The 25,858-nt window shown below is 54.6% G+C and overlaps 6 protein-coding genes across 6 annotated transcripts; 3 read left to right on the top strand and 3 right to left on the bottom strand.

Annotated features, from left to right (window-relative positions):
- Positions 1–2,523, top strand: N0V89_002062 (uncharacterized protein; the record flags this gene model as incomplete). Its single annotated transcript, XM_056210872.1, has 1 exon — positions 1–2,523. The coding sequence occupies one exon, from the start codon at positions 1–3 to the stop codon at positions 2,521–2,523; it is 2,523 nt and encodes an 840-aa protein (XP_056074345.1).
- Positions 2,524–3,539: 1,016 nt separating this feature from the next.
- N0V89_002063 (uncharacterized protein) lies at positions 3,540–6,038 on the bottom strand (the record flags this gene model as incomplete). The annotated part of the gene is made up of 1 exon (XM_056210873.1): positions 3,540–6,038. The coding sequence occupies one exon, from the start codon at positions 6,036–6,038 to the stop codon at positions 3,540–3,542; it is 2,499 nt and encodes an 832-aa protein (XP_056074346.1).
- A 1,070-nt stretch (positions 6,039–7,108) lies between these two features.
- On the top strand, positions 7,109–8,637 carry N0V89_002064 (uncharacterized protein; the record flags this gene model as incomplete). The annotated part of the gene is made up of 3 exons (XM_056210874.1): positions 7,109–7,178; positions 7,225–7,550; positions 7,606–8,637. The coding sequence occupies 3 exons, from the start codon at positions 7,109–7,111 to the stop codon at positions 8,635–8,637; spliced, it is 1,428 nt and encodes a 475-aa protein (XP_056074347.1).
- A 760-nt stretch (positions 8,638–9,397) lies between these two features.
- N0V89_002065 (uncharacterized protein) lies at positions 9,398–11,569 on the bottom strand (the record flags this gene model as incomplete). Its single annotated transcript, XM_056210875.1, has 2 exons — positions 9,398–10,219; positions 10,268–11,569. 2 exons carry the CDS (start codon positions 11,567–11,569, stop codon positions 9,398–9,400), a joined length of 2,124 nt encoding a protein of 707 aa, XP_056074348.1.
- A 1,055-nt stretch (positions 11,570–12,624) lies between these two features.
- On the bottom strand, positions 12,625–14,942 carry N0V89_002066 (uncharacterized protein; the record flags this gene model as incomplete). The annotated part of the gene is made up of 3 exons (XM_056210876.1): positions 12,625–13,061; positions 13,125–14,096; positions 14,465–14,942. The coding sequence occupies 3 exons, from the start codon at positions 14,940–14,942 to the stop codon at positions 12,625–12,627; spliced, it is 1,887 nt and encodes a 628-aa protein (XP_056074349.1).
- Positions 14,943–23,421: 8,479 nt separating this feature from the next.
- N0V89_002067 (uncharacterized protein) lies at positions 23,422–25,848 on the top strand (the record flags this gene model as incomplete). The annotated part of the gene is made up of 4 exons (XM_056210877.1): positions 23,422–23,444; positions 24,346–24,364; positions 24,688–25,119; positions 25,687–25,848. The coding sequence occupies 4 exons, from the start codon at positions 23,422–23,424 to the stop codon at positions 25,846–25,848; spliced, it is 636 nt and encodes a 211-aa protein (XP_056074350.1).
- Between the last annotated feature and the right edge of the window lie 10 nt (positions 25,849–25,858).

Below are 25,858 nucleotides of genomic sequence, written 5' to 3' on the forward strand. Positions count from 1 at the left end.
ATGAGTTACGATCCGCGAATCGCCGCCCGAACGTACGGCGCGCGAGAAGAGGAGGATGGAGACACGAAGAAAGGGTCCGTACGCGCAGCGCGGAAGGCGTTACAGGAAGCAAGAGTACAGGGGCAGTTGCCGGACAGGTCAAAGATAATAGGATTGCCGTCAAGGCCTAACCAGCGTCTTGCGCCAGCTGGAACTAGAGATGCAGGACCTGCTCTTTCTCCTACTCCACAGTGGCCCTTGACAAACGACGCTGACGATGTCCTGGATTCAAGACCTGGTCCACCACAGCCTACCCGAGGACCACCGCCTCAACGGCCACCACGCCCAACGTCGGACGAATTACCTATACAACAACCTTCCCCAGGATACCGCGACTCCTTCACCAGCGATGACCCATTCTCGCCCACATCTGGTCCCTCATCGCGCCCACTCACCACGTCGTCCGCTGCCTCGGAAGCTTCTTCGTTAGGAGAGATACCTGACTTTCCCGTACCTCAACCGCCGATGCCTGCCATACAACCACTTCCGCGCCGCATACCCAGCCTTGGACCTCCCCCGTCAGCTCGAAGAGGACCATCGTCGTACTACACCCAGATGTCCTATGTGTCACCAATCGCCGAAGAAGCGGAGACTCGCTCAAACACAATACGATCGCATCATGGGTCTTTCGCATCGAGTATGGCTATCCCTGCGAATGAAGACCTCTACTTCGAGGATCCGTATGTGCGCTCTGACGATGAAGAGACCATAACAAGTGACCACGGGCGCTTCTCGCCAGGGAGCGATCATGACGATAGAAGCGGGTTGGTAACGCCGGCGATTGTTCGACAAGCCAGTTTGGGACGAAGAACGAAACCTTCAATGATGACCATAAAGTCCGTCGATAGTTCATCGATAAAACGGAAGGGATCGCCTCCCGACGAGAAAGAGTGGGAAGCAGGGATTGGAGGTGCGGTACTTGCAGCAAGAGATGGAATTGGGGGGAACGGCCCCGCGCGACTAAGAGAGATTTCGCCCGACGATGCTTCGCTGGATTCTCCCACGTACGCTGAAGCAAGATTCAGAGACCCCGAGAAGGACATGGATCCAGAAAAAGACGGCTCATTAGCAGGCCCAGCATTTCGCCTTCAAGGGTCTCGTGGAACTGGTTTTGCGGATCGCCCTGGGAGGCCTCGTCCACCACGTCTCGATGTCGATGCAGTACGCGAGGCTGAGGCACGCGGCAGTTTGACCAGCCTACCAGAGTTGATCAGACGCGCGACGCGACTTGCTGCAAATCTCGACAGAGGCAGGACCGCAAGCCGGCTGGGTCTGGACTTTTGGGAAGCGGGAGCACCCGACAAGAAACACAACTCGAATTCAATGGGCGACATGCTGGCGGCTTTCCCTCCACCTGCACAAGGGACGCCGGTCCGTGGAACTACACCAGACCAGAGGCGCATGTCAAAGTGGCCTGCGGCGGGCGAATATGGAGCAGACTCTGCCATGAGCGATCGCAAGAGCGAGCGCCGGAGGAGATGCTGCGGTATGCCCATGTGGACCTTTGTGACACTCTTGATCGTACTCTTGTTCCTCGTCGCAGCCGCAGTCATCATACCCATTGTTCTAGTGGTCATCCCGAAAATGAAGAATCAAGCAGGAAAAGCCGCTCAGGACACGCAAGGCACGGGTACGGCCACGGCCACCACCAGCTCTGCGCAACCTACTGGCTCGACCGGAAGCCAGAACAGTCAGTGCAGCGGTATCATCACATGCCAGAACGGAGGTGTCGCGATTCCCAACGCTGATCGTTCTTGCAACTGTGTCTGCATCAACGGATTCACGGGAAAGACATGCGCCACGGAAGGAGACTCCGGATGTACCACAACAAGCATCGGGAGCACTGCGAACAATGCTACCGTGGGCTCGGGCATTCCCAGGCTCATCGAGAGTGCTGAGAGCGATTTCCAGATCCCTCTCGACTCCACGCGTCTCCTGACACTGTTCTCCGGTCTCTCATTGAGCTGCACGGCCGAGAACGCGCTCATCACGTTCAATGGACTCGCTTCCCGCTCTGCCGCTGCTGCGTACATGCCTATCTTTGTCGAAACCTCCACCACGCCCTCGCGCTCGCTTCCTCTTCTCGACCAGCCTCATCCTGAGCCAGCTACCCTTCAGAAGCGCCAGGCCATTGGTAACGTAGGATCCGCAAACGAGAACGCAAACGCTGCCGCATCGGCCTCTGCGACCGTCTCCGCAAAGTCAGCAGCGGCCAGCACGGTCCCAATCTCAAGCAATCCCACTGCTCTTGACTTCGCACGCCTCGGCGTTCTCCTGTCGCTCCAAGTGAGCGGCAAGCTCGACACCGCCGCCAGCGCGCAGGAATCCATCCAGAATTTCCTGAGCAACGACCGGTCTGGGTCCTCCAAGTCGAACTCGGTGGACCTTGACGTCTTCACCATCGACCTCGTGCAGTTCACGATAAAGTTCGACAACGGGACCACCGTTCAGGCTTCGGTGCCGACATCTACATCTTCGTCTTAACGCCGCTACGACATCTTCATCCTTCCACATTCTCCTCCATCCACACGACCTTTCTCCTGCTATACTTGTACTGTAACATAGCCAGCGCTCGTCCTCCTGCATCGGCGCTCCGCAGCGTCGCTAAAATTTCCTCCCCACCTGTTTTTTTATCTTGTGCGTTTTCTTTGAACCTCGGTTTTTCCTTCTAATACGTCCTGCGGACGGTGTCGATCTGTCGATTGGATCTAATTCTGGCATTTGAGTGTATACCCCTGTTTGCAAGGTTACGAGGGAAAGGACGATTGGGCTTGTATATAGGAGCCGCGCGCGGACCTGGGTGGTGTGTGGGCAAGGTAGATAGCGCGTTGAATGCTATGCATGGACCTGCATTGATATGTGAGTTCTGAGTTGGACAGTCTTTGTGTGTGATGTAGACGATTGGGGATGTGAAGAATGTCCTTATGTCTTTAGAAGAGTGCAAGGTTGGTGACTCCGGCAGGCTCGCTGCAGTGCGTTCGTTGAATTGCGCATTAGCACGGCATAGTGGAAGATGTACTCCTAACGTGGTAGTGTGTTGGCTTAAGTTAACGCAAGGTCCCTGACACTGTTGATATCGGGAGGGTTTTAGGGTTTTTGAGCACGGCAGGCAGGACACGCTCCCAACATATCCTACCCCTCACACACCGATCCGAACGCTCGACAGTGACACCTACTTTCAGCGCTTATCTCACTCCTTACGCACACATGTTGAGCGAAAGCTGCAGTCTGGTTTGGCATCGCAGCGCAAAGGCTGGTGGGATGGAGTATCAGCGGGTTGGTCGCGCGTTGGCGTGTTGTCGGAGTACGGTGGGTGGGAGAGAAGGAATGCAGTGAGGAGAGGGAAGAGGGAAGTTCGCTGGTAGGGGCTTGGTAAGGATGCAAAGAGGTGAGATGTCATTAACAGTGACTGTACATCTAACAGCAGAGTCACTTGGACTTCAAAAGCCATGAGTGGGGTATCTTGTGCGCCGCGTGTGCCATCAAACACACCATACCTCCTAGTCCGCAACCTTCAACATGCCATACGAAGGGTGACTAACCGCCTTCTTAACCAACGCCAACTGACCCTCTTTCTTCTCCTTTCTGACCTCTACTACACCGTCATCCCTGTCTTCTTCCACAACCTCGATCTCGTCCTCAAAATTCCCACCCTCCAAGAACACCTTCAGCATCCCCTGCGAATACCCCGATACCAGCGCTGTATTCATATCCTCCATCGTCACAGGCTTCACCGAGCTCCGATCAGCCAGATTCCAAAAGACCAGCTTCGGTACCTCGTAGCCGGCTTCGGTGTACCGCTTCTTGATGTATTCATAGCTCGTAGTCCAGCGCTCGGAGTCGCTCTGGGCGGCGTCGAACTGCATGTCCGAGAAGACAAAAACTTGCTTCACCATATCCTCTTGCGTGAGATTGTTCCTGATAGCCATGGGGAGAATGACGTCCTCGAAGACGGCGACAAAGTTGGTATTCATGCTCCAGGTCGAATTCTTTATATATCGGACTTTGTCGACGAGGCCGCGGGTATCTCTGGGTCCGCCGACGGACACGTATGTTGGGGTCTCGGAGAAGGTGATAAAGCCGCCACCGAAGGGTGGGGCAGTAACTTCGGAGACGAGGAGGGAGAGGCCGATCGCAGAGTCCAGGGGTGTGGTTTTGTCGTCGAGCTGGGGGAACGTCATACTGCCGCTTACGTCGCAGACTGCGATGGAGGATGAGAGGGCCCCGGAATCTTTGACACGTTGGACGAGCGTCTTCCACTGCCCATCGATGACTTCGCGGACCACCTGCTCTTGAGCGTGGGCTTTGATGGCCGCCGCAGTGGTAGGGGGGTCGGCATGGGTAAGCAGGTTCCTAGCTTTTGCGACAAGCTTGGAAGGGAGCAGTGTGGCCCCGGAAATCTTTGCTTTGCCCATTGCAACTTTCTTGACATAGTCGAAGAAGTGCTCCTGATCTTTCTTCGCGAATAGTTCGCTGTAGCGTTCCATTGCAAGGGAAGGAACGCGATCGTACTTGATGTTGGAGAACGTCTGGGCCGCAATGTCTCTCTCTACTACGGCGAGTGCTTTACGGAGCGGCGAGCTGTACTGTCTTCGGAAGTGCTCACGAGCATGGCGAAGATAAGTTTCTCTCGCGCTGTCGCTACCTTTTGAGTCAAAGTCTGTCATTCTCGGGGCCAGTATCTCGGCTATGGAGCTCAAGATAAAAGTGTGCTTATCGTGAAACTCGCCGAAGCTAGGTGCCCACTTCGCAGCAAGCGATAGATTTTTCAAGTGCGACTTGTCGTCTGAGTCCAGAACCTTGCGGTCTTCCTGCAGCTGCTGGGCAAATATACGCGCCACGGTCAGATGAAGGGCACGATAGAACGGCTCTGTTTGCAGCTTTTCTGTCACACGCTCATACTGTTGCTTTCTCCAAACTCGACGGTTGGCTTTTGCTTGCGCAGCATCCCACTGCGCCCTCTTCCTCCAACCCTTGGACCTGTCTTGCTTTTGCGTGAGCAAGGCGGAAGGATCCCCAGCGATGGTCAGCTGATCGTTCGCAGCAAGTACAAGCATATTGAGCAGGTCCTTGTAGTAGCCGTGTGAAACACCAAAACGAACGTCGTGGGCTTTGAGAAGGTCCAAGGCTTCGGTCTCGTTGGTAAAGGCGGGCGCTATTTCCGCTTTAGCCGTTGTCTCGTTGATGGGAGCAGCCTCCTCAGCGTCGATTATGTCAAAGTCTTCGGTTTCATCCTTAGAATCCTTGTTTGGACCACCGAGTATGACCAGGCTGGGCTCATCTTGATTGTCTCCTTTTGCCTTTTTGACTTCCTTCTCGCTGTTGTCGCCTGGTACTTTCTTCTCGATCACGGGACGGACCAGCCATACCAGATTCGTCAGCAAGGTATGAGGATGGTTTGTAGCTAACCAGCCAAGTGCTTTGTACGCAGCAACCTTGTTGCTTTTGCCTAGATGGATGCTACGAGCATTGAAAACGATTTTCAGCGTTGTCAGAGGGTCGTTGCTCCAGGCAGCGTCCAGCAAGCTATCGAGGTGGATCGAAGGCGTATTCTGACCCAAGTCGTAGAACAAGTCTACCAGCGGGTTCTGAGACGAGATGTGCGTAACGTCCGAGTTCGCCGTAAGGGTCTTGTTCTCTGCCGCAAGCTCTTGCGCGGTTCGGGCGTGTGCGGAGTGCTTCTCGAGACCTTCGATGAATGCCGCCTTCTTTGCTGGTTCTTGTCGAATTTCTACTTCAGCAGGCCTCTTCAGGGGCGGCGCTTCTCTACGGCCTACCAATTCCTTGACTAAGGCGTCGAAGCCGTTTTGATCCATGAACAGAGCATCATCATAAGGAAGAAGAACCGGAAAAGATGAGTCCAAGACAGAAGGCTTTACAGGAGGCGTAGATCCATCGCGGGATGCCCCACCTTCTGTCTGCTTGTCGACCGCTAAATTCGTAGCAGTTGTGGATGCGACAGTACGCGCTGCTTCGCTTTGGTTTGCGTCAATTGACATCTTTGCAACAGGCGCAATGCTGGTGGATGCTGTTGGAGTTCTACTGGGTTCAGATCTCCAGGCGGTAGAAAGTGATCGTGCAGCTGTATCAGTCTTCGGAGAAAGATGCGACCAGTCACGTGTTTGTGGATGATGCAGTCGTTGCCTGGAGGCCAGCTTTGTGTTTCTAGTGGATGTGAGTCAGCCGGCTAACTCTAATTGGGAAATGTTCTCTCCAGTATTTTTTTCGTAAAGTGAATATGTTTAGATGGGGAGAAGACGGTGGACATGTGCTTGTCGTTCTGTTGTGCGATGCGATGCGAGGTTGATGAAGTACTGAATTAGAACCGGACTTTTGCTCCACACCCTCATACAACCGTAGATGGCAAAAAGAACACTTACGTCTGTACGGCGCGCCCTTTGACCCGCAGCCACCAGCCCACTAGGGGCGATTGCATCCTGGCAGATGCACGTAGGCAACAGACGTGCGACTGAGGGTGGCGTGGAGTCACGAAGGGCGCATATCAAAAGGGCGAACGCGACGAGGCGACCTTGAGTTGAATTGATGAATCACACGCGAGGTAGGTTCATCAACTGCGGCGCGGTCGCATGGCCTGGTTAGGCATCACTGCGCACGTGCCTCTTTGGTAACCTTGGAACCTTGAAGGCCAGGCTCAAGTGAAGACTCGGTGTACGAGCGGAAGGGCTTGATCCCCGCTCAGAAGAATAGACAGTTGGAACGTTGGATGGGCACATAAACATAGGGTCAGTGGCTGTTGAAGGGGCTGAGCGTCGTCAAGACATATTAGATAAGCATCGTAGCCAATTGACCGGTAGCATGGAGACGTGGGATCGAAGATAAATTCGAAGCATCTTGTATTCGTAGAGCCTTGCGTAGTTGCGGAAGCGAGCTTATGTGACCCAAAGCTTCTGATATGAAGGTTATGAGGTGCATGTCTCTAGGATGTTGGGTTAACCCGCTTAGTCAGCCCCCGCTTAACGTAATTGGAAGCGGGCAGGCATCAACATCAACGCGGAGCTCAAGCTGCTCGCCGTTTGCTCTACACTCTAACCACACAACTCGGCCAGCCATGGCAAAGGACGCCGCAGACACGCCCTTCTTCCAGAAGCGGAAGTCAGAAGGCCAAATCGTTGTCAAAGGTAGCTACATACTCACGATATCTCTGATACATGCTCACGCGGATAGATCCCCCGAAGTTCGACCTCGAATCGTACATATCCAACTATGACGGCTTCACGCGTGCCGACCGCCTTCGCCATATTGGCTCGCACTCCACCTATCTCGCCGTCGACGCATACCGAACCGCAATCGCAGAGGCGAAGCGTGGCAAGAACGTGAAGCTGTACCTTGATTTAGTTGAGGAGTTCGCCCAGATTGCCCCCGATGACCCAGCGGCGTTGACAGACACCACATGGGCAATGGAAAGGACGAAGAAGGTCGAGGCGGAGAAGGATAAGCTAGAACACGAGCTGAAGTCTTACAAGAACAACATGATCAAGGAGAGCATACGGGTGCGTAGTGCTTCATGAATTGATCGATGGCGCAGGTAGCTAACACGTCATCCAGATGGGCAACGAAGACATGGGCCACTTCTACTACGCCGCGGGCGACTACAGCCTGGCACACAAAGCCTACATGCGCATGCGCGAGCACTGCACGTCGCCGAAGCACCTTGCAGACATGACACTGCGCCTCCTCCTCGTCACCATAGCACAGAAGTCGTGGCTGACTGTGCAGTCACACATCGCGAAAGTCGATTCCACACAGGTAAAGGGAGACGAGAAGGCCAAGCTAGAACCCATTGTATCGGCTTGTGCAGGTCTGGCACACATGGGAGCCCTCAACTTCCGCGACGCCGCAACAGCCTTCATCAACACTTCCCCCGCTTTCTTGACCGCCGAACCCGCCGCAGGAATAACATGGCAGCGGGAGGTCATCACAGGCAACGATATTGCCGTCTACGGCGGTCTCTGTGCCCTTGCTTCCATGGACCGCAGCCAGCTCAAAGACCGCGTCCTCGATAACAACGACTTCCGCAACTTCCTCGAGCTCGAGCCGCACATCCGTCGCGCCATAAACCTCTTCTGTGCCTCCAAGTACTCCGCCTGCCTCGAGGTGCTCGAAAACTACCGCAACGACTACCTCCTCGACGTCTACCTCTCCAAAGTGCTCTCCGACATCTACGGCCGCATCCGCAGGAAGAGCATTGTCCAATACTTCATTCCCTTCAGCTGTGTCACGCTCGACGAGATGGCGTCAAAGTTCCAGCTCACGAGCGAATACGGGAGCATAGAAGACGAGCTCGAGACCATGATCAACAACGGCACGCTCGACGCGCGTATTGACCTCGTGGACCGCCTGCTCATCTCCCCACCCACGAATCCCCGGTACAATGTCCACGCCGACGCGCTCGCCATGGCCGAGACCTACGACCACACGCTCCGCCTGCGGCTGACGCGGCTCAACATGCTTGCAGCGGGCTTCGAGGTCCGACAGGACAAAGGAGGGTCGAAGGAGGCGGCGTACAAGGACTCGTCGTTTGGGGATGGCATCAGCGCTGGTCTTAGGGGGATCGGCTCCAAGATGGGCTTCTCGTAGGATGGGACTCCTCTCTATGGGGCTGATGAATGACTGCGGTGATTTTGATTCGAGCATAGCATTTGCATTGGCGTTATGGGGCCGCGTAGAGTAACGACCAGACATGACATGACACGGGGCTGTTTCCCACGGCGTTTTCAAGGGAAAGGAGCGGATCACGGACACTGTGCAAATGGGGCCGACGACGCAGGTGTGAGGACCTGTAGCGTGCAGTAACAATACATATGCAGACGGATGTCTTGAAATCGGTTGACGCTGCATCGTGTACCTTGTCTACCTTGGGTTTGCTCTGATCTAACATCCACACGTCCACAGTGGCCGACACGCAAAGCCGAGTTGGACTTCTGGTGCTAGACCTCTACCTCTTTCTTGTGTCAAGAATTCAACGTTGCACATTCAAGTATTGGATCATAGAGCCTAGGATAACTCGCTCCATGATACTTGTATGAAATTGAAGCCTGACAACGTTCACACCGACGCGGGAGCCTGCCGGCATGGCAGGTCGTAGTGTAGGCCACTGTTCTGACTGACTTCACGCTCCCACTCCCACACAAGATGGACACCATTGCACGTATCAAGACACCAAGGGCTCTACTTACGGCCACGATTTGTAATTGAGACATATATTACTCATTATCCGTAACCCTACATATACCCAACCATACCGCCCAACCCGTCATAAAGCAATCATCAAGAAGAAAAAAAACAGAGGGTATCAAGAAAAATCGTATACATATGCATTGCCACTTTGCTCGTCACGTCAGACCTGCCGAAACACACCCGCGGTCCGCACGCCACCCCACTGGCCCTCCTGCGCCTGCTGCTGCGCGCTCTGATACCCGTAATACCCCGTCCACTCCCCAGGGTTGAAGCCCCTCGCATACGGATTCGTCTGCTCTGCCGTTGGCGCCATGCCGCTCACGCCCATCTGGTGGCCCTGCACGGTCTGCACGGTCTGCTGCACGTTTGGCGACTGCGAGGCGTGCGCCGCGTTGCGTGGCATGTTCTGCTGCGCTGTCATGCCGTAGTGGCTCGGGAAGGGGGCATACTGGTGTTGTGGGGTTTGCAGTTGCTGGGCGGCGGTCTGGAGTTGTTGCATGGCTTGCTGGGGGGAGGGTACGTTTTGTGGGGTGGTAATTTGGTGTTGGTACTGTTGTTGCGCAGGTGGTTGATGTTGGTGGAGGGAGTGGCTTCGGCTGTGCTGGCGTTGCTGCTGCTTCTGGTCGCGCTGTTGCGGGTGCGACTGTGTCTGTGGCGGCGTTTCAGAGGACTGAGGCTTATGCTGAAGTTGCGGGCGGGGAAGTTGGGCGGTTTGCGCCGTTTGTGGTGTTTGGGCAGGTGTTGTGGATGGGCGACGCTTTTCTTCTTCGAGCTCTTGGATGCGGGCTTTCGCGTCTTCCAGCTCCTTCCTCATACGCTCGAGCTCGGAGAGCTTCCTGGTGGGTGCTTGGGCTTGCCGTGTGGTCTCTGGTGGGTCAGGCATGACAGAGGGACGCCGTTCATCAACCAGCTGATCGGCAGAGTAGAAGCATTGCCGCTTTTTGTCGATGCAGGTTTGACAGACTGGTCGTGTCCCGTCGCACTGTTTCGGTCAGTATCAGGTTTGTTTCTTTCGAAGATTAGAACCTACCTTTGTCTTCTTAGCCTTGCATACATCGCAGCTGTTCCTCGGCCTCTTTCGCGTGGCGGGCTGTGGCTGCTGCTGGACTTGGGGCTGTTGCTGAATAGGCTGCGGGGGCGGCGGGGGTGGAACAGGGCGTTGTTGCTGAACAACAGGCGGAGGCGGCGGAGGAGGTGCTGGTGGTAAATGATCAGGAGCGGGATCAGGGCGAATAAGCTCAAGGAGCGAGCGGAGACTCTGTGCACGCAGATCACTCTCAAGTGATGTAGACGACTTTGGGTCATCATTCTTCCTCTTTTTCTTCGCCTTTTGTGCGCTTTCCAGAGGAAGATCTGGCCGGTGCTGCTTCGGTCGGCTCTGTAACTTCTTCAAAGTCTCCGGATCATTCTCCTCGAGAAACTTGCGCCTCCTGGAATCCTTCCGTGGCGGAGGGGCCCGCTCTTCGTACGTCTTGTGGACGGGGACGTGCTTGTAGAAGACGTCTAGACTTTGCTTGGTGGCGGAGAACTTGATGGACAGCACGCCTTTGCAGTCATAAACAGGCTTGGTGGCGCGCTTGCCGAGTTTTGCGCCCTTGCCGTTGGCGGCGCGGTCCTTGTTCAGCAGCGAGTCGTTGCAGTAGTAGGAGAAGCGGAAGCTGTCGTCCTCGCGGCTGTTCCAGCAGTTGTGGAAGCTGTAGCGGTAGCCATCACACTTCTGGATGGCGTCGACGCAGCACTTTGCGATGGCGCGCTGCTTCCGCATCTTCTCCTTGGGGTCTGGCGTCGGCTGCAGGGCCTCGAGAACGCTCAACGCGACCTTGGGCTCCGCCTTCTTGCCACTCGTGGTACTGTTGCTGGGGCCCTCGCCGTTGGCGGTCGCGGGGCTGGCTTGCGACTGCTGGAAGTCGAGCGCGAGGGCCACGGCCGGGTCGGCCACGCTCTGGTACGTCGTCCCATACTGCTGCGCATGGATGCCATTTGCGTTGTTGTGGTTGTTGCTGTAGGCGTGGGACGCGTCGTGCGGAGCGAAGCGGGGCTGCGGTGCAGAGGAAGAGGCAGGCGCGTCCAAGGACGCGGCAACGAGGAAGCTGGTGCCTAGCCAGAAGGAGAGCTGGCAGTCGGTGTGGTCGGGGTTGTCGGGCGGGTTGTTGAGGTACTCGTGCAGCGACGTCTCGAAGGCGTCGAGCGAGGCGACCGTGTAAGTGACCGTCTTCGCCTGAGGATCGCGTGCCTGGCGACCGCGCGCGAGATGGACAGGCCCGCCGAAGATGCCATCCTGCGTGTGCTGGTAGTTTGCGACGGTGACGGACGCAGGGGCAGGATGCTCCATGACGGGAACCCAAACCCCAGTCGACTAGCACGAGCGTAAGAGTAGAGAGCTTCACGAGGTGTTGTCGTGGTATTAGACAGGATTAAGCCAGCCGCCGCCCGCCCGCTGCTCACCGCTCTCCTCGCCGACTCCCCCCAGCCAACCCGCCACGACACGCCCTCGATCCCGCTTTGCCGATGCCGCCTTGCCCCCTCCTCATGCTGCCACCCGAGTGTAACATGCGTACTCCGTCTCGTCACCGCCCAGGCATCGCCAGTATTTGGCATCTTGTTGTGCCGTTGCATGCCATTTCAAATGCTGAGCTTAATGCCAAGCAAGCATATACGTTGTGTACTGAGTACATCTTAGGTAGGCCGCTATACCTGCCTACTCAGCACACCAGATGCGCCGTCTCCCGTATCCGCGGATATCGCCCCGCATCGCAGCGAAGGGTGTCGCTGCAAGGGTGGAAAATCAGTCGATCTTGTTCGGGCCTGAACCTGGTTGGAGATCTTGCAGCCCGAACCTCCACCATCGCTCGCAACATCATTCCGATAATCTGAACGTGACTTATCCATTGTCTCTATTGCATGTGCTACACGACTTGATAGACAAGCATTGTTCAGACAATATATTAGGAGACCACGGCCCTGCGACCAGCACAAAGCCGATCCCTCGCGGCGCCGATAGCTGCTACGGTGCTAGACTATTCGACATGCGCTCAATCATCGCGTCGTCACCAAACCCAGACGCCCGACAAAACAAAGTTCATCCTCCCGACAAAACAAAGTTCATCCGACAAAACAAAGTCCATCCTCCCATAACAGTGGTATCAGTCGCTCGCTCAGATGCCCAGTTTCCCATCCCTGCCCAGCCCAAAGTCCATCCATTAAAGCATCCAAATAGAATAAGAGATGAAGACAAACATCAACAAGAAGGGCGTATCCAGCAGATAATTACACAACAAGGGGTTCTTGATCGCGTCTCAGTGTACGTCTCGAAAGTCGATTCCAACGCTTGGGCTCGAGCGAGAAAGGTGAGTATCGTAGAAAGTGTGTCCAAATAATGCGTTACAATCAAATCATAAACTGCTGGCGTTGATATTCGGCCGTGACTTGGGGAGCGCCCATGATGTTGTCGGGCGTCCACGGGCCCTTCTCTTCTGGCGTCGCGTCGTGCAGCGCCTCCGCCCGGTTCATCGTCTGCACATCCAGATCCGTCACGTAGGATTTGCCATCAGGCAGCTTCATGCGGACCTCGAACTCTTGGTCGAGCATCATGTCGTCCTTCCAGAGGCGTCGCGGGCCGTCGTAGACGCACAAAACGCGCTTCTTCATCTTCATCTTGTCGGTCGGACAGCCCCAAGAAACGGGGTAGTTCTTGCGCTTCTTGCGGCCCGAACCGGTAATCGCCACGCCGCCCTTGGAAAAGGTCAGCCCAGCCCGAGGGCCCCTCGCACCAGAGGCCTTCGTCACTTTAGAGGGGTTGCCACCCCCGACGTGCGATGTGACACCTCGGGGATGTGTTAATTGTCAATGCGACTTGTTCTTGATGGAGCCCTTGCCAGAACGCGAACGTCGCACGCCGTACGTGTCGTCGCTTGCATCGTCAACATCGACTTCATCATCGTCCTCCTCTTCGTCCTCCTCATCGTAGTTGGGGACAGTGTACTCGATGCTATTTGAGAGCCCGTTGCGGTCCAGGGTCTCGGTAACATCCTTGTCTTCCGCAACCGATGTCAAAAGACGCTGGTTAATAGCCTCGCTAGGATCAGCTTGCTGGACAACACGCAGCACACAGTCGTCTAGATGCTCGTAGAACTCTTGCGCATTGGCAAAGGTGACTGAGCAAGTCGAGCAAGTGCCAGCCATGCTTTGTTGCGAGCCCGAGAAAGCCTTGCGGCCAGTGGGCGACTTCTTCCTGCTGTTGGGCGGATTCTGCTCAACGCCGTGCACAGAGGTGAGGTGTCGCTTGAAGACGTCGGCGCGGTTGAACGACTTCTCCGCCGCTGAACCGGACCCTGGACAGAAGCCACAGACCATAGTACCCTTGTAATGGGTGAGAGTGTGTCGGTTCTTGTCGTACTTCCTTGCGAATCCCTTCAGGTGGTACTCGCAAGTAGTGATCGGGCACTTCTCTGGCCTCTCGGTCTGGTGCGTGAGCATGTGCGCCTTCAAGTCTTTGAAGACACGGCCGCATTCTGGCAGCGGGCATAGACCCTTCTCGCGGGTCTCATCGTCAAGCTCGTAGCTGCTTGCGCTCTTCCGGCTGGTGCCAGAGTGTTGTGAGTGCAACGAGGCGTTCGATTGCCGTCTCTGACCGTTGAAGGCGGGATACGGCTGGAATCGGTCGTTGAGAAAGGGCGAGGCTGAGCCTCGCTTCAAGTTGTTCGATCCAGGGCGCTGGCTGTGGGAAGAGATGTTGGACAGAGCAGGGGACGGAGGATGTTCGATCACGCCAAAGTAAGGGGACTGCGTAGTCCTTATCTCTGGATACGGTGAAGGGGGCATGTAAACCAGAGGGTTTCCAAACTGAGTGAGGCTAGGATCTGCATCGTGGTCAGTGATTGCTCTGTGGTTGCGGTGACGTTCGAAGTTGGGAGGTCAAAGGAGAACCGACAATATGATTCAGACTGTGCAAGGAATTGTGTCTGAGTTTGAGGAGACTGAGAGAATGAACATGTTTGAGTGAAGGGATAATCTAGGCTAGTATCGGCGACGTCGCTAGGGCGTGTTACATGCGAAAGGAGAGAGTTTCGACGGCCTGCACATGCGTTTGACCTCGATACCGACCATCTTGCCGAAGCAGGAGTAGCAGGCGATCTAATTACATTTGTGTGCGAAGGGTCCGATGTGGGCGTTGGAGGACAGGTAGAAGAGAACGACTCGAATTTCGAAAGAATGCTAGCTGACTCACCGACACAGCCCGGGACCTTTACGGTTTCTACCATGCCTGGAAACTCGAACCCTGGAGTGAGGCTAAGACCGGCTGAGAGTGGATTCCAGGGCTCGTTGAACTGTGATGGGGAGCCCATGGCGGACGATGACACTGATGCGCCGGACTCTGAGGAGGCAGAGAGCACTGGCGGGTGCTCTTGTTGGAACGAGTTGGACATTGAGTGAGGAGATGCCATAGGACTTGTGTACTGTTGGAAGGATGCCTTGACGCCCTGAGCAATGCCATCGTAATGATACTGGAGGTCCTGCGACCTGGGTGCCTCGGACAGCGACGTTAGCGGCTCGAAGGGGCCACTGAAGGTAGGGTCCATGGAATATGAGTTGGAGGGCAGGAATGGTTGTGATGTGGGTAGGAAGTTGAGTTGTTCCTCCTGGTTAGAGTAAAGCTCAAAGTCATGAGGCATGTTGGCGGTGGTGTAGGGAACGTAGTCGACCATGACGGGACTGCGGTACCTCAAAAGGCTGAGGAGTGGATATATAGGGTGTTCGGTCTAGCTGGGTTAGCATAAGCAGTAAACAGTAACGTACCGACAGGGGCGCGCGTGCTGGGGTCTGAAGGACTTATGGACCTGGCAAGGGGACACTTACATTGAAACACTGGATTACCCGGGGCCGCTTAGAGCCTGGGGCCGTCGCACGGGTCGGCGAGTTTGAAGGCGTCTACTATTGGTTTTTGGTGATCTGCTGTTGTTCTTGCTGTACCAGTGATAGCGGGAGCGGCCAAGATGGGAGTGGCCAACAACCCGGTAGCGAGGAGAGCAGGTAGGCGAGGGAGGCGTTGCGAGTGAAGGTCGAACAGCACGGTCGGAGACGAAGCGCGTGGAGATTCTGACGGGCGATCGGAGGCCTGGACTGGTGAAGAGGCTCGGGGGCGAGGTGGTCAGGTTATGTATAAGGCGGGCGTCCTCTGGCGATGGGCCCCCCGAACCAACGCTGCGCACGAAGCCACTCTCCCCCCGGGCTGCAGACCCTTGCAGGGCCTTTGGGCGTGGCATGAGGTGGGAACGGTGAATCCACGCTAGGAAAATAACAAAGACAGTGTGTGCGCGACCATGAATCCACGTCTCCGCCTCGATCGCGCGCGCCGACCATGTCGCGGTAAGACGAGCCCCCCAGAGGTGCGGTGAGGGCGAGCCCCGGCGCTGCACCAAGCTGCACCGCGTCTTCGCGACCATGCCGCATACGACGAGTGCTCGCGAGCGCTGGCGAATGGCGGACCGGCGCGGCGAGAGCCTCCACGCCCAAGCGGGCAAAGGCAGGCGGATTGGGACTCAAGCCAGGCCATGTGCCGCCAGTCTGCGAGTTGACCACCGCTTCTGTCGGGAGCCACGTCCTGCCATCCACTGCGCCGGCGCCCACACGCTGCCTGATTCGCCGCGCCCTCGCCTGGCCCCGTCGCCGCTGCCTGCGCCACAGGCGGTGCAGCCCACGCCGGGCGCCCATTCGCTGGACAGGCCGGGCGCCCTAAATATACCACCCACCCGCACCATATGCCCAAAGGGGTCCCACGAGGCTCTGCGCACCAAGCTTCTGACCACACCGCGTCTTGCCAGACACCCTGCGCCCTTCCCCTGCTCCAGTGACGCTGCCCCCTGTCGTCGCCAGAGGGCATGACTAACGAGCACTGCATTCCTGTGCGTCATGTCTGCCGCCTCACCGCCGCCCACGGAAGCATCGCAAGGCTTCGTCGCAGGCGCGCGCGCTCCGCTGTGCCCGTTGTCGCCGGTGAAGGCCCGTCCCTTGGCTCTTCGACTGTCTGGTTTCATGCTGATGACTGCCGGCCTGGGGGCGTGTCATCTTACTGAGCGGTGCCGCCAGCCTCTGAGCCAGTACGCACCGCTTGGCCCAGCACAACCGTCTCGCACTCGCCTTCTACATGTCGTAATATTCGGGCTTTTCGTCCCGTGTCCATGCGGCCTGCCGGGTCCGGGCAATCATCCTGTTTCTCACTCTCGTGGTCCCTGAATCCTCTGGCCCGGCCTCATGGATAAGGTTGGTAAGAAGCATGAACGACACCTTGTCCTGGGAGCATGCAGCCTATCACGCCGTCCCCCAACCCTTCTTCGGTGCGACACGGTGCTTTGGCGCATGATTATTGCCTGCGTTACGGTGCCACGGGTTTCCCTTCGAGACACAATGTAACGCTCTCTCCAACCCACATGCGCGACAGATCCGAGCTCATCTCGCCATGTCTAACAATGACCGCGTCGCTGACAACACCGTCAAAGTCATTCACATGAGACGTCTTGGGGTGGGGTGTGGGCAGCCCGACATGTGGCAGCTGCGGGGAAAGGCACGTTTGAGTGTGGCAGCCCCTCGTCCACACAGAGCTGCCCTAGGTGCTTGGGCCAGGCGTTGTTGATAGCTCCGGCTTAACAGCGCTATCTGTCGATAGAGTGACATGTACCATGTACACTCGATGGCGCCGCTGCGTTAGTTCTCGACTACCACCTTGACTTCTCGTAGAGTGCGATACGAGCGTCCGCTAGCCATAGTACACCGTCTTGCTCAAAACCCGTGCATATGCACGTCGTGGGGGTTCCGGATTGCCATGTGCAATGGATACACGTCAGGATTCGATACGCTGGCATGCTTGTGGTCCAAGCAGTTTCGCTGCAACAGTGCAGAGCAGGGTCCGACTTCATGAGTTGTGGCTGTCGCACCGCCACAGAGCCGTCTCTCGCATCTATATATAGTAGACGGCGAGCAGAGAATCGGTTGGCGTCCAATCAACAGCCACAGCGGGCCCAAGAACGCGCTTCATGTCCGTGATTTATCTTCCCGCGATACGATAGGTGTTGCACGGCCACAGTTCTGCAAAGACCTTGTCTGGGCCCTCGTGTGGTGACCTGGGCTGCTCGTGTCCCGCGCACAAATTGGAGGGCTAGGTCAGGAACGGTCACTTTCGCGAACGTGCTGCCCGTATCGTAAGTGAACCTCGTCCATGACGATTTGTGCTTGACCGGAGATCAAGGCATGCAAGAGATTTGGATCGTCTCATATCATGTACCTCCTATGTACGATACGAAGTCTGATTGGCGATGGGTGAGAAATCGGTGCTATTAAAACACTGCCGGGGTCTTGAATGGTTGCCGAGCGAACACAATTTCAACTGTCAGAATCGGCGTGCGATTGCGCCGGTCTGATGGACAGCAAACAGCCCCCATCCAGCGAGCCCGTACTCACGGGCGATAATAGCGATGGGGCCGCTCTGAGACATGCGCTACCATCCGATATGACTGCGTTGTTGCGAGCAGGTTGGCCAACGTATGTCCAGTGTCGCCCAGGTGAGAAGCTTCGACTGCTGCGAGGCGGACACGGCACCATCCTATTCCCTTCGCTGAAGCTATCAGCTCGCCGTAGACGGACTAATGGGGTCGCCTGGCCTTCGTAGCGGTAACTTTGCACCGCGAGAAGTGACTTATTCTGGAAGACTTGCACAAGATGGAGGTGCATGGCATGCGGAGGTGCAGTGCGTGGGATGCCACAAAGCCACATCGACGGGTGATGCGCAGAAAGGATGCTTATTGGCGGAGTACCAATATTACGGTTTGGGTTGGGCGTCCTCGATGGTGATGCGATGCGTTGTGTTTCCGGCGTTCCGTAGCAAGCGAACGGGCCCTGTTTGACAGCCAACACCGTCCTTGTACTGGATCTGATCGATAGCGTCGTACACCCATGAAGATGCCGGAGGCCACGAGGCCATTTTTAGTGGACTGGACGACAACCAGCATTGTCGTCTTCGTAATCGTCAGGCCAATGCTGCAGAAGCCGGGCTCAGTCCAACCTAGTGAGCAGAACCGTTGCGAATTGACTTTGCACCACCTTTTCGGCCTTGCCGTTGGTTCGTGGACCATGTGGAGGTAATCGTCTCTGGCTTCGGCCTCGCCTGTGTAGCGAGTCGCAGCGACCCCGCAGAAGTGCGCCCATGCCTCCCCAATCTGGGAGGGACCGAACCCGAGCCGCTGGATTGGTCTGTCCCAGCGACATCCTTCCCGCACATACACGATCCGCTAAGCCCCAAGGGGATGCGGATAATCTCTACCACGGGCCGAACGATGCGACGCGTCGATAGCGTACAGAGACCGACCCCGAATTTGAGTTGCCGGACAAGGACAACTTTGGGAGCGAACAAAGTTGGATGAGCTACGTGGGCAACTACTGGGGGAGCCACCCGTCTCTCATTCGCTTTCCACGCATTGCGTGTTGATGCAGGCGTTGAAGGTTTGGCGATATGCGCTTGCATCCGGGCTGCGTGTGTCGAAGAGAGATCTTGAACCTTACAGTGTTCCAGACTCGGTATGAGTTGGCACGCCGCCAAAGGAAACACAAAGGCTTGCATATCGTAGCCAGCCACGTTATACCGTGACCATGGCCTGGGGTGGGTTGTCTGAGCACGGTGCTAATCCACCAGATCTCTGCGTTGAACGCTTGGGCATACGGCATGGAGCGGAATTATCCGCGAATGAGTGTCAGGCGAAGGAGGCCAACCTGCCGAGAGCCCTGCAGGCTCCTTCAAAAAAGCAAACTGCTTGTCATTTCCACAATTTGGCTTGTCCCAGACAATGTTGCAGGATCAACCCACCCGTCCAGGAAGCGGCCCGCCGGCCAAGGGTTTCGTATCCGCGGAAGCTACCGCTACACTTGTCCACTGAAGAATCTAAACCTTCATGTGCGACGAGGCTGTCCTGTGTAGAATCCGGGCAGCTGCGCGCCAAACTAGAGCCTGCAGATGGCTACAATGAGCGACTTGAGGCGAAGATACTGCATCCCCACTGCATACGCCGACGTCTCGACCGTGCAAAGCCCGGAGAAAGCTTCGGGTGGGCCCCGTACGGGAAGGTGATTTGACAGATCGAGATGCCCCCGCGGTGCGGGCATGTTCCGGCATGGCGCGTTTGCCAGCGTTTGCCGTCTTGGGTGCGATCTGCCAGGTCGGCGAGCACTCGCAAGGGCGCGAACAGGTTGCAAAACTTGGCTGCTGTTCACAGGTACGGAACGATGAGGAAAGCATAGGATAGTGTCGAGGAATTGTAGTTGAAAGAGACTTTTTTGGGTTTCCTCGACGGCGCACCGTACCTTCTTGCTGGGTTGCGGCAGCAGCGGGGCACTTTCCACAACCGGTTGTATTCCTCCGGGGCAGGCGCATATCAGGCACCCCGTCGCCTCAGTGCAACTGAACGAGCAGTTCATTTAGACAGCCACAGACTGCACGATCGGCCAATCTTAGGAGTCCATCAAGCCGGCGCCGCATAGAGACTTGCGGTGGTAGAGTGCTTGTCTTCGATGTGGCAAAATCCAGCCTTGACAATCTCGAGTGAACGTGAAAGTCCGCACTATCAACACACAACTTTGATTGCGCATGATTTAGCGGCTCAACTTATGACACAGAATGAAGTCATCGACGGAGCAGTGTTTCGTTGGTTAGCGAGCGTCCAGTCGACTCTCGTCTTGACACGGGAGACGGGAGCCTCTCCAGTATTCACTACGAAGATTGCTCATCCAGTAGCTTACATAAATACAATACTCCACAAAGCATCTACGCTTGCCCTAGAGCGGAACCTTTCAACTCATGCCTCCTCAGATGATTCTCTACAATGCAAACACCCCGAAAATACTCGCATTGTGCTGAACTTACCATCATACCCACAATGTGAGATTGAACGCTTTAGACACGGCCTCACCCAAACCCTTCCCCACCGACATGTATATCCAATTTCGATAGGTCAGATACAGAAAAGAATCCCGCCAATATGACTCTCGTCGTCGAGATCATCCTGGTAGCTGCTATCTCCCCTGTGATCAGCGGCGCTATGTTGCTGGTCAAGACCCTAACTGAGGGCCGCCACCACGAACACACAATCGATGACTACTTTGAACACCAATCGCTGCAGCTGAGACGCAGAGCCACAATGCTAGGATCTGCGCCTGATAGATTAGACGAGTATGCTGTGATGATCAGGCCGGATCTACTAGTTAATGATGCAATCGGGCGCGAATTGGACAGGAGGGTGACGCCTGGGGGACAAGCGAGGAGTAGAGGGAAAACGATTTAGCCAACTTCTAGCAATCGATTTCCTGGATCATTGTCTACCTGATGATCCTCGTATATCTTGCAATCATAACTTCGACTCACGACATTGTCGGACTAAGATTAGAAGCCACCAGAAACTTCGTATCCTGAGTGATGGGTAGACTACGGGTCCGAGCAAATCCGCATCAGTCCATTCTTCCGGTTGTTCTCGGTGTTGAACTAATATTCGCCCCAGTGGTAATTCTCAGTCTTAAGCGGAATTCCCCGTTTCGTCAGATTGTAAGGAAGGAAATCGATATCGTCATTAGCGGCTCTGAGAGAAGCAGGTTGCCATATTCTTTAACTACGTCGGATCTTGACTTGAGTCTGGTCAAGTCGCTGAGGCCTTTTTGCAAAGCCAGTGTCAGCCTACGCAGCCGAGAAACCCTGTAGATAATGAGACAGCTTTTATAGTACAAGAATGCGGCTTTTCTGCCCTAATAGTAGGAATTGGCCCATCTAAGATAGCATAAGCTGCTTCTATACTATCAAAGCTGAAAAGGTCATAGTAAAGGTATTGTCACATAATAAGGCTACAGTAACAGTGTCTATCACATAATCAAACGTATCAGTCACATATTAAATAATGTTCTTCCACATAAGTAGCTCGGCTATTAGTGCTGCGTTACCTCTATAGGCATTACCACTATCTACTCGGTGACTAAATCATGTGAATTAGGCAAAGTTTATACGTGTAGGTCTTAGAGTAAACTCCCCATGTAGGTGCTAGGTGCTAGGTTATAGGTAATTCGTGACGGGCGATGGAGTTGATAATGAAGGAGTACATGTTAACACGCTATCCTAAGCTTCAATTCACCTGATTGATCATGGAGACCCCTCTATCAGCCAACAGGACCCCTTAGGGGGCTACCTATTCTGCTATAATAGCAATTACCAAGATTGCTATTCGATCATTTTCTATACTATTATAGCAGATCACAGACAGCTCAAAGAGGATACTATTTTAGTAAATGACCTAGTCTCTAGGGGATTCACCAAACGCAGGCTGAGATGTACGATGCATTCGTTGAAGAGCTTCTATTGGAAGCATAGACTCCTTGTTGAGCGGTTCTTGTATCCGTCTCTATGCATAGAACCATATGTTGCGATTGTTATACTGCATATAAGGGTGAGTTTCGGTGGATCAGCGACCGAGGATCATTCTTTTCCACAAGCTACAGGCCCAATGCTCATCTTTCCCGCCCCAATTATGTGTGTCACGCATCGCAAGAATACGTGTTGAGACACTGGCAAGTTAATGTTTTCTGTTGCAACAGTGCGTAGATCTTTGGAATTTGCCAATCGACATGGAACTCCTGGCCACTCAATGAAGTGAACGATACAGTTTTTCTTTTGCAAGTGCATGTTCTCAGACAGGACAAATACAGATTGGGGAGAGTGTCTCGGTGGCCTCTGCTCTACCATGGTACGACGAACCATAGACGCAACGTCATCCCAACAGTACCGTTGCCTAACTGTCAAAGCGCAACAATATGATTTTTTGTGAGTCAAACTACCAAAGCTCACCGCATTTGCAATAACCATGTGGTAGAAGTGACTATCCATATAAATATACGCATGATCGTAACCTTCATAAACAGGTCCCAATCACCAAATCAATATGGCTATTTCCATGCTCAAGCGTTGCTCAACGAGCCTCACATGCATTGAGCCCACACTCATAGCCACGCCGGCCGTTAAGGGACCCCGCCCTTCAAGCACCTTCTTCAAACAAGACTCCTTTACCAGAATATTACGATTCGCCCTGATCAAGACCAGTACATTCCCCCTCGACAAAAGGTCACACTGCGACACTGTACAAGGCGCGTCTTGTCACGCGCGGATCATCGACGCAGATGATGTAGCCCTTCACGTTGCGTGTCTAGATAAAGACACCACGGCCGCACAGCAAAAGGTAGAAAAAGCTACCATGTCCACTAAATCCCGCGTGCACAGTCTACGAGATTTCTTCGGTATTGCATCGCCAGCAGTTACCGCCTTAAAGGAAGATGAGAAAAAGGAATATGATAAATGGAATGCTTACGCTCGGCAAGAGACAGAGGTGAGACAGCGATATGAGGAAATTGCAGAGGACGCTGCAGATGTCCAAGTCATGTTACGAGGATGGCGCGTCGATCATCCCCCGCCCCGCCTCTCTACGCAGGTTCGCACCCTTGTTAACGAAGAAAGTGTGACCCAAAAGAGCGGAATCTTCCAGAACGGAGACGGCAAACTTCCTCCGCTCTCTGAGGACATTATCTGGAACTCGCTCTCGCTCAGTCTCTCGCCGCCGAGTCCGGCTAACTGCCAGATTTGCGACCAGTGCCCGGCATCGACCTTTCCAGCATTGCGTGCGATGTATAGATTACCATGCGGGCACTACTTACATGTGAATTGCTTTGAGAAAGATTATGAGAGGTGGCTGGGAAGTTCGTGTCCGTCCATAGAAGGGGGCGCGAGGGAGTGCATCCGCTGCAAGGGCTTGAAGAACTTGATAAGGGGCCTACCAAGGGCGGAGTTAGACGCGCGGATACTACGCATGGGCGACAAATTGTTCCATTGGAGAGGAAATAAGCGGAGCGGCATGGGTAGTGGGACTGTGGGCGCGACAAAATTAGTAGACCACCCGGAGAAATAATAACATAGAAGAGGTAACGTTGATTAGAGACTTTGAAATTTTGTGAGACTCCGGAGCTGTTTAAGGACGAACCACGTATTTGCGCAAGCTGGCCGAACATTTCCAGGCAGTGATAAAATTGAAAGAATGGTCATGGTGACATCGGAATATGCAGTACAGTCACATGTAGGCATCACGCGAGAGATAGCACTTTAGGGCAGAAGCCATGATGGATCCGCATCGGCTTAGGTGAGATCCTCTTTCTCGATGCGCATCTCGCATCTGATCTGGTCATCTGGGCAACTCTTTCCTACGATGTGTCATAGAGATACGTCTAGTCTGTATGCTCGACTTGCAACAGGGATAGCGTTGTTACTGCGGTTGATGGAATGAGACCAGACACAACATTGGAATGAAGGCAATACTCCCCTCGAAGTAATCGAACGTTGAGAGCGCCCCGAAACAGTCATGGTTTCCGTGAAGGACAGCCCAGGTGCCCTCTGCGCGGGTCGCTACTACATCGTTGCGAGGGAGACGCAGGCCCCACGCCGGCATTGAATGCCAGGTTCCTCATCTCAAATTTCAGGATTCCTCACGCGTACGCCATGCATGCCAGACGATGTTGCCAAATACTACCCGAATGGAGCCATTGCTTTGACTTTTGCGATATAACATGGGACCAGGGTTCTTCGCCGGACTCGCCGCCGCCATCTTTCTGTCACTCTTTGCTTACATGCTGAAAGACGCCATTGTGAATTTAGGGGCTGCCCTCCTCGCACCCATCCATTGTTCAGATCGTTTTAACGAGCTACTGTGCTTTGACACCAGCTGATATTGCCGCAGTGATGCATGCAGATCGTCAAAAATTGCGTTGATTCATCGAACGCCAGTCTAGGTAAGAAATGAATTGATTCTAACGGATGTACAAGCAAGTTTTCTGGCATTGACCCATGAGAGTGTTGCAATGGGCCTAATGAGGTCGCTGACATATCGAATATCCGATACTGACGTTATGGCGAGCTTGCAATCTGCTAATGTGCATGGACACTTTGATAGTCCAGCAGGTACGTAGACTGTAATGCACGTTTTGTTGAAACAGTGATGAGAGTGCTGACCAGTCGGCCCATTTGTATCGCTGACTAGTTCTTAGGTCCCTTCGCTTTGGTCAGGTGAGTAGCATTCGAGCTTGCATGTCCGCTTTTGGCCTGACATTGCGTGTACACGGTCATTAGCCGATTGTTTGCTCACATCAAGATAGCACTTTGCCTGATGCTGACACAATGATAGGTCTTGCTTGATATTTTACACTGACAAAAGACAGTTTATTCAAGTGCTTGCTGACGAGAATTTTCTACTTACAAGCAGCATTTTCCTCTTACTTCTTTCTTCTAGTTTTTCTTCCTGCGTTTATTACAGAGCACAGAGTTTTTGAGCATTCAGAGTATAGGTCTTTGACCTGTGCTTGCCGCGCAGTCCGCTGACTCTAACAAAGGACCCTACTGGCGGCGATGGAAACAACGGAGACGACGGGAACGGAGACGGTAGTAACGGCGGCGGTGAAGAAGATGGGGGCTCCGGTGGCGACGATCCTAACAGCCCTAATTACGTCTCTGGCTTCACATACCAGGGATGTTACCAGGCCACACAAGATGACGGACTGCGACTCCTCCGTGGCCCCAACGAGCAACGCGTTGGAGACCTGACCAGAGAAAGCTGTGAGAGCTTCTGTGCAGGCTCAACAGGAGCGCCGTTCAAGTACTTTGGTATCGAGGCCGGTCGTGATTGCCGTTGCTCCAACACTCTGAGCTGGGACAATCCAGAAGACGACGCTTCCCTATGCACAACACAGCTCACCGGAGACCCCAACCACACCGCCGGCGGTAGCAACCGTATCTCCGTTTGGCAGAACGATGCCTACAACGGGGTACGTCAACTTTCTAACACATTGCTCGAAAGCTCTATGCTCTGTAATACCTTTGTTCTCGATCCAGGGTAAGTATCACGGTAAGTTGCCTGCGCTTCGGCCCAGGCACATATAATGGGAGGATGCAAAGCCGTCTTATGATGGTACTTTGGGACTGGTCACAACTGCGACCGATCAGTAGGTAGCCCTTGTCTATTGCTAACCTCCTGCTAACCTGCCAAGACGATTAATCGAATTTGGAAATGTAGTGTTTACTGCATCGGCACCTCAGCACTCGACAAGGCTATCGAACAGCAGCCACTGTGTATAAGAAATCCATCATGAGAAGTGCACGAACGTATTACCTCGACGCTACAAACATCGATCCGGACGGTTTGCGATTCGCTACACCCACGACCTACCTAACCTACGCAGCACATGACGAATGTACTAACATGAACACACTTACACAACAAGACTGAATGAGCACACACTTGAGCACCGACGAGCAGTAGCACTAACATGAACTCAATGAAGCAGCAGAATTCTGCAATATGCACATGGACTAACGTTCTGTGTAGGCAGTAGGAATACCAGGACTTCCAGGACTTCCAGGACTACCAGGAGCCAATGGAGGAGGAGCTGGAGGGCCAGGTGGAGCAGGTGGAGCAGGTGGACCGGGCGGAGGACCAGGCGGCGCAGGAGGACCGGGTGGCGCAGGAGGAGCCGGCGGAGCTGGAAATGGGATAGTTGCACCACG

The sequence above is a fragment of the Didymosphaeria variabile genome, assembly GCF_027946475.1.
Source record: "Didymosphaeria variabile strain IMI 356815 chromosome Unknown scaffold_2, whole genome shotgun sequence".
NCBI lineage: Eukaryota > Fungi > Ascomycota > Dothideomycetes > Pleosporales > Didymosphaeriaceae > Didymosphaeria > Didymosphaeria variabile.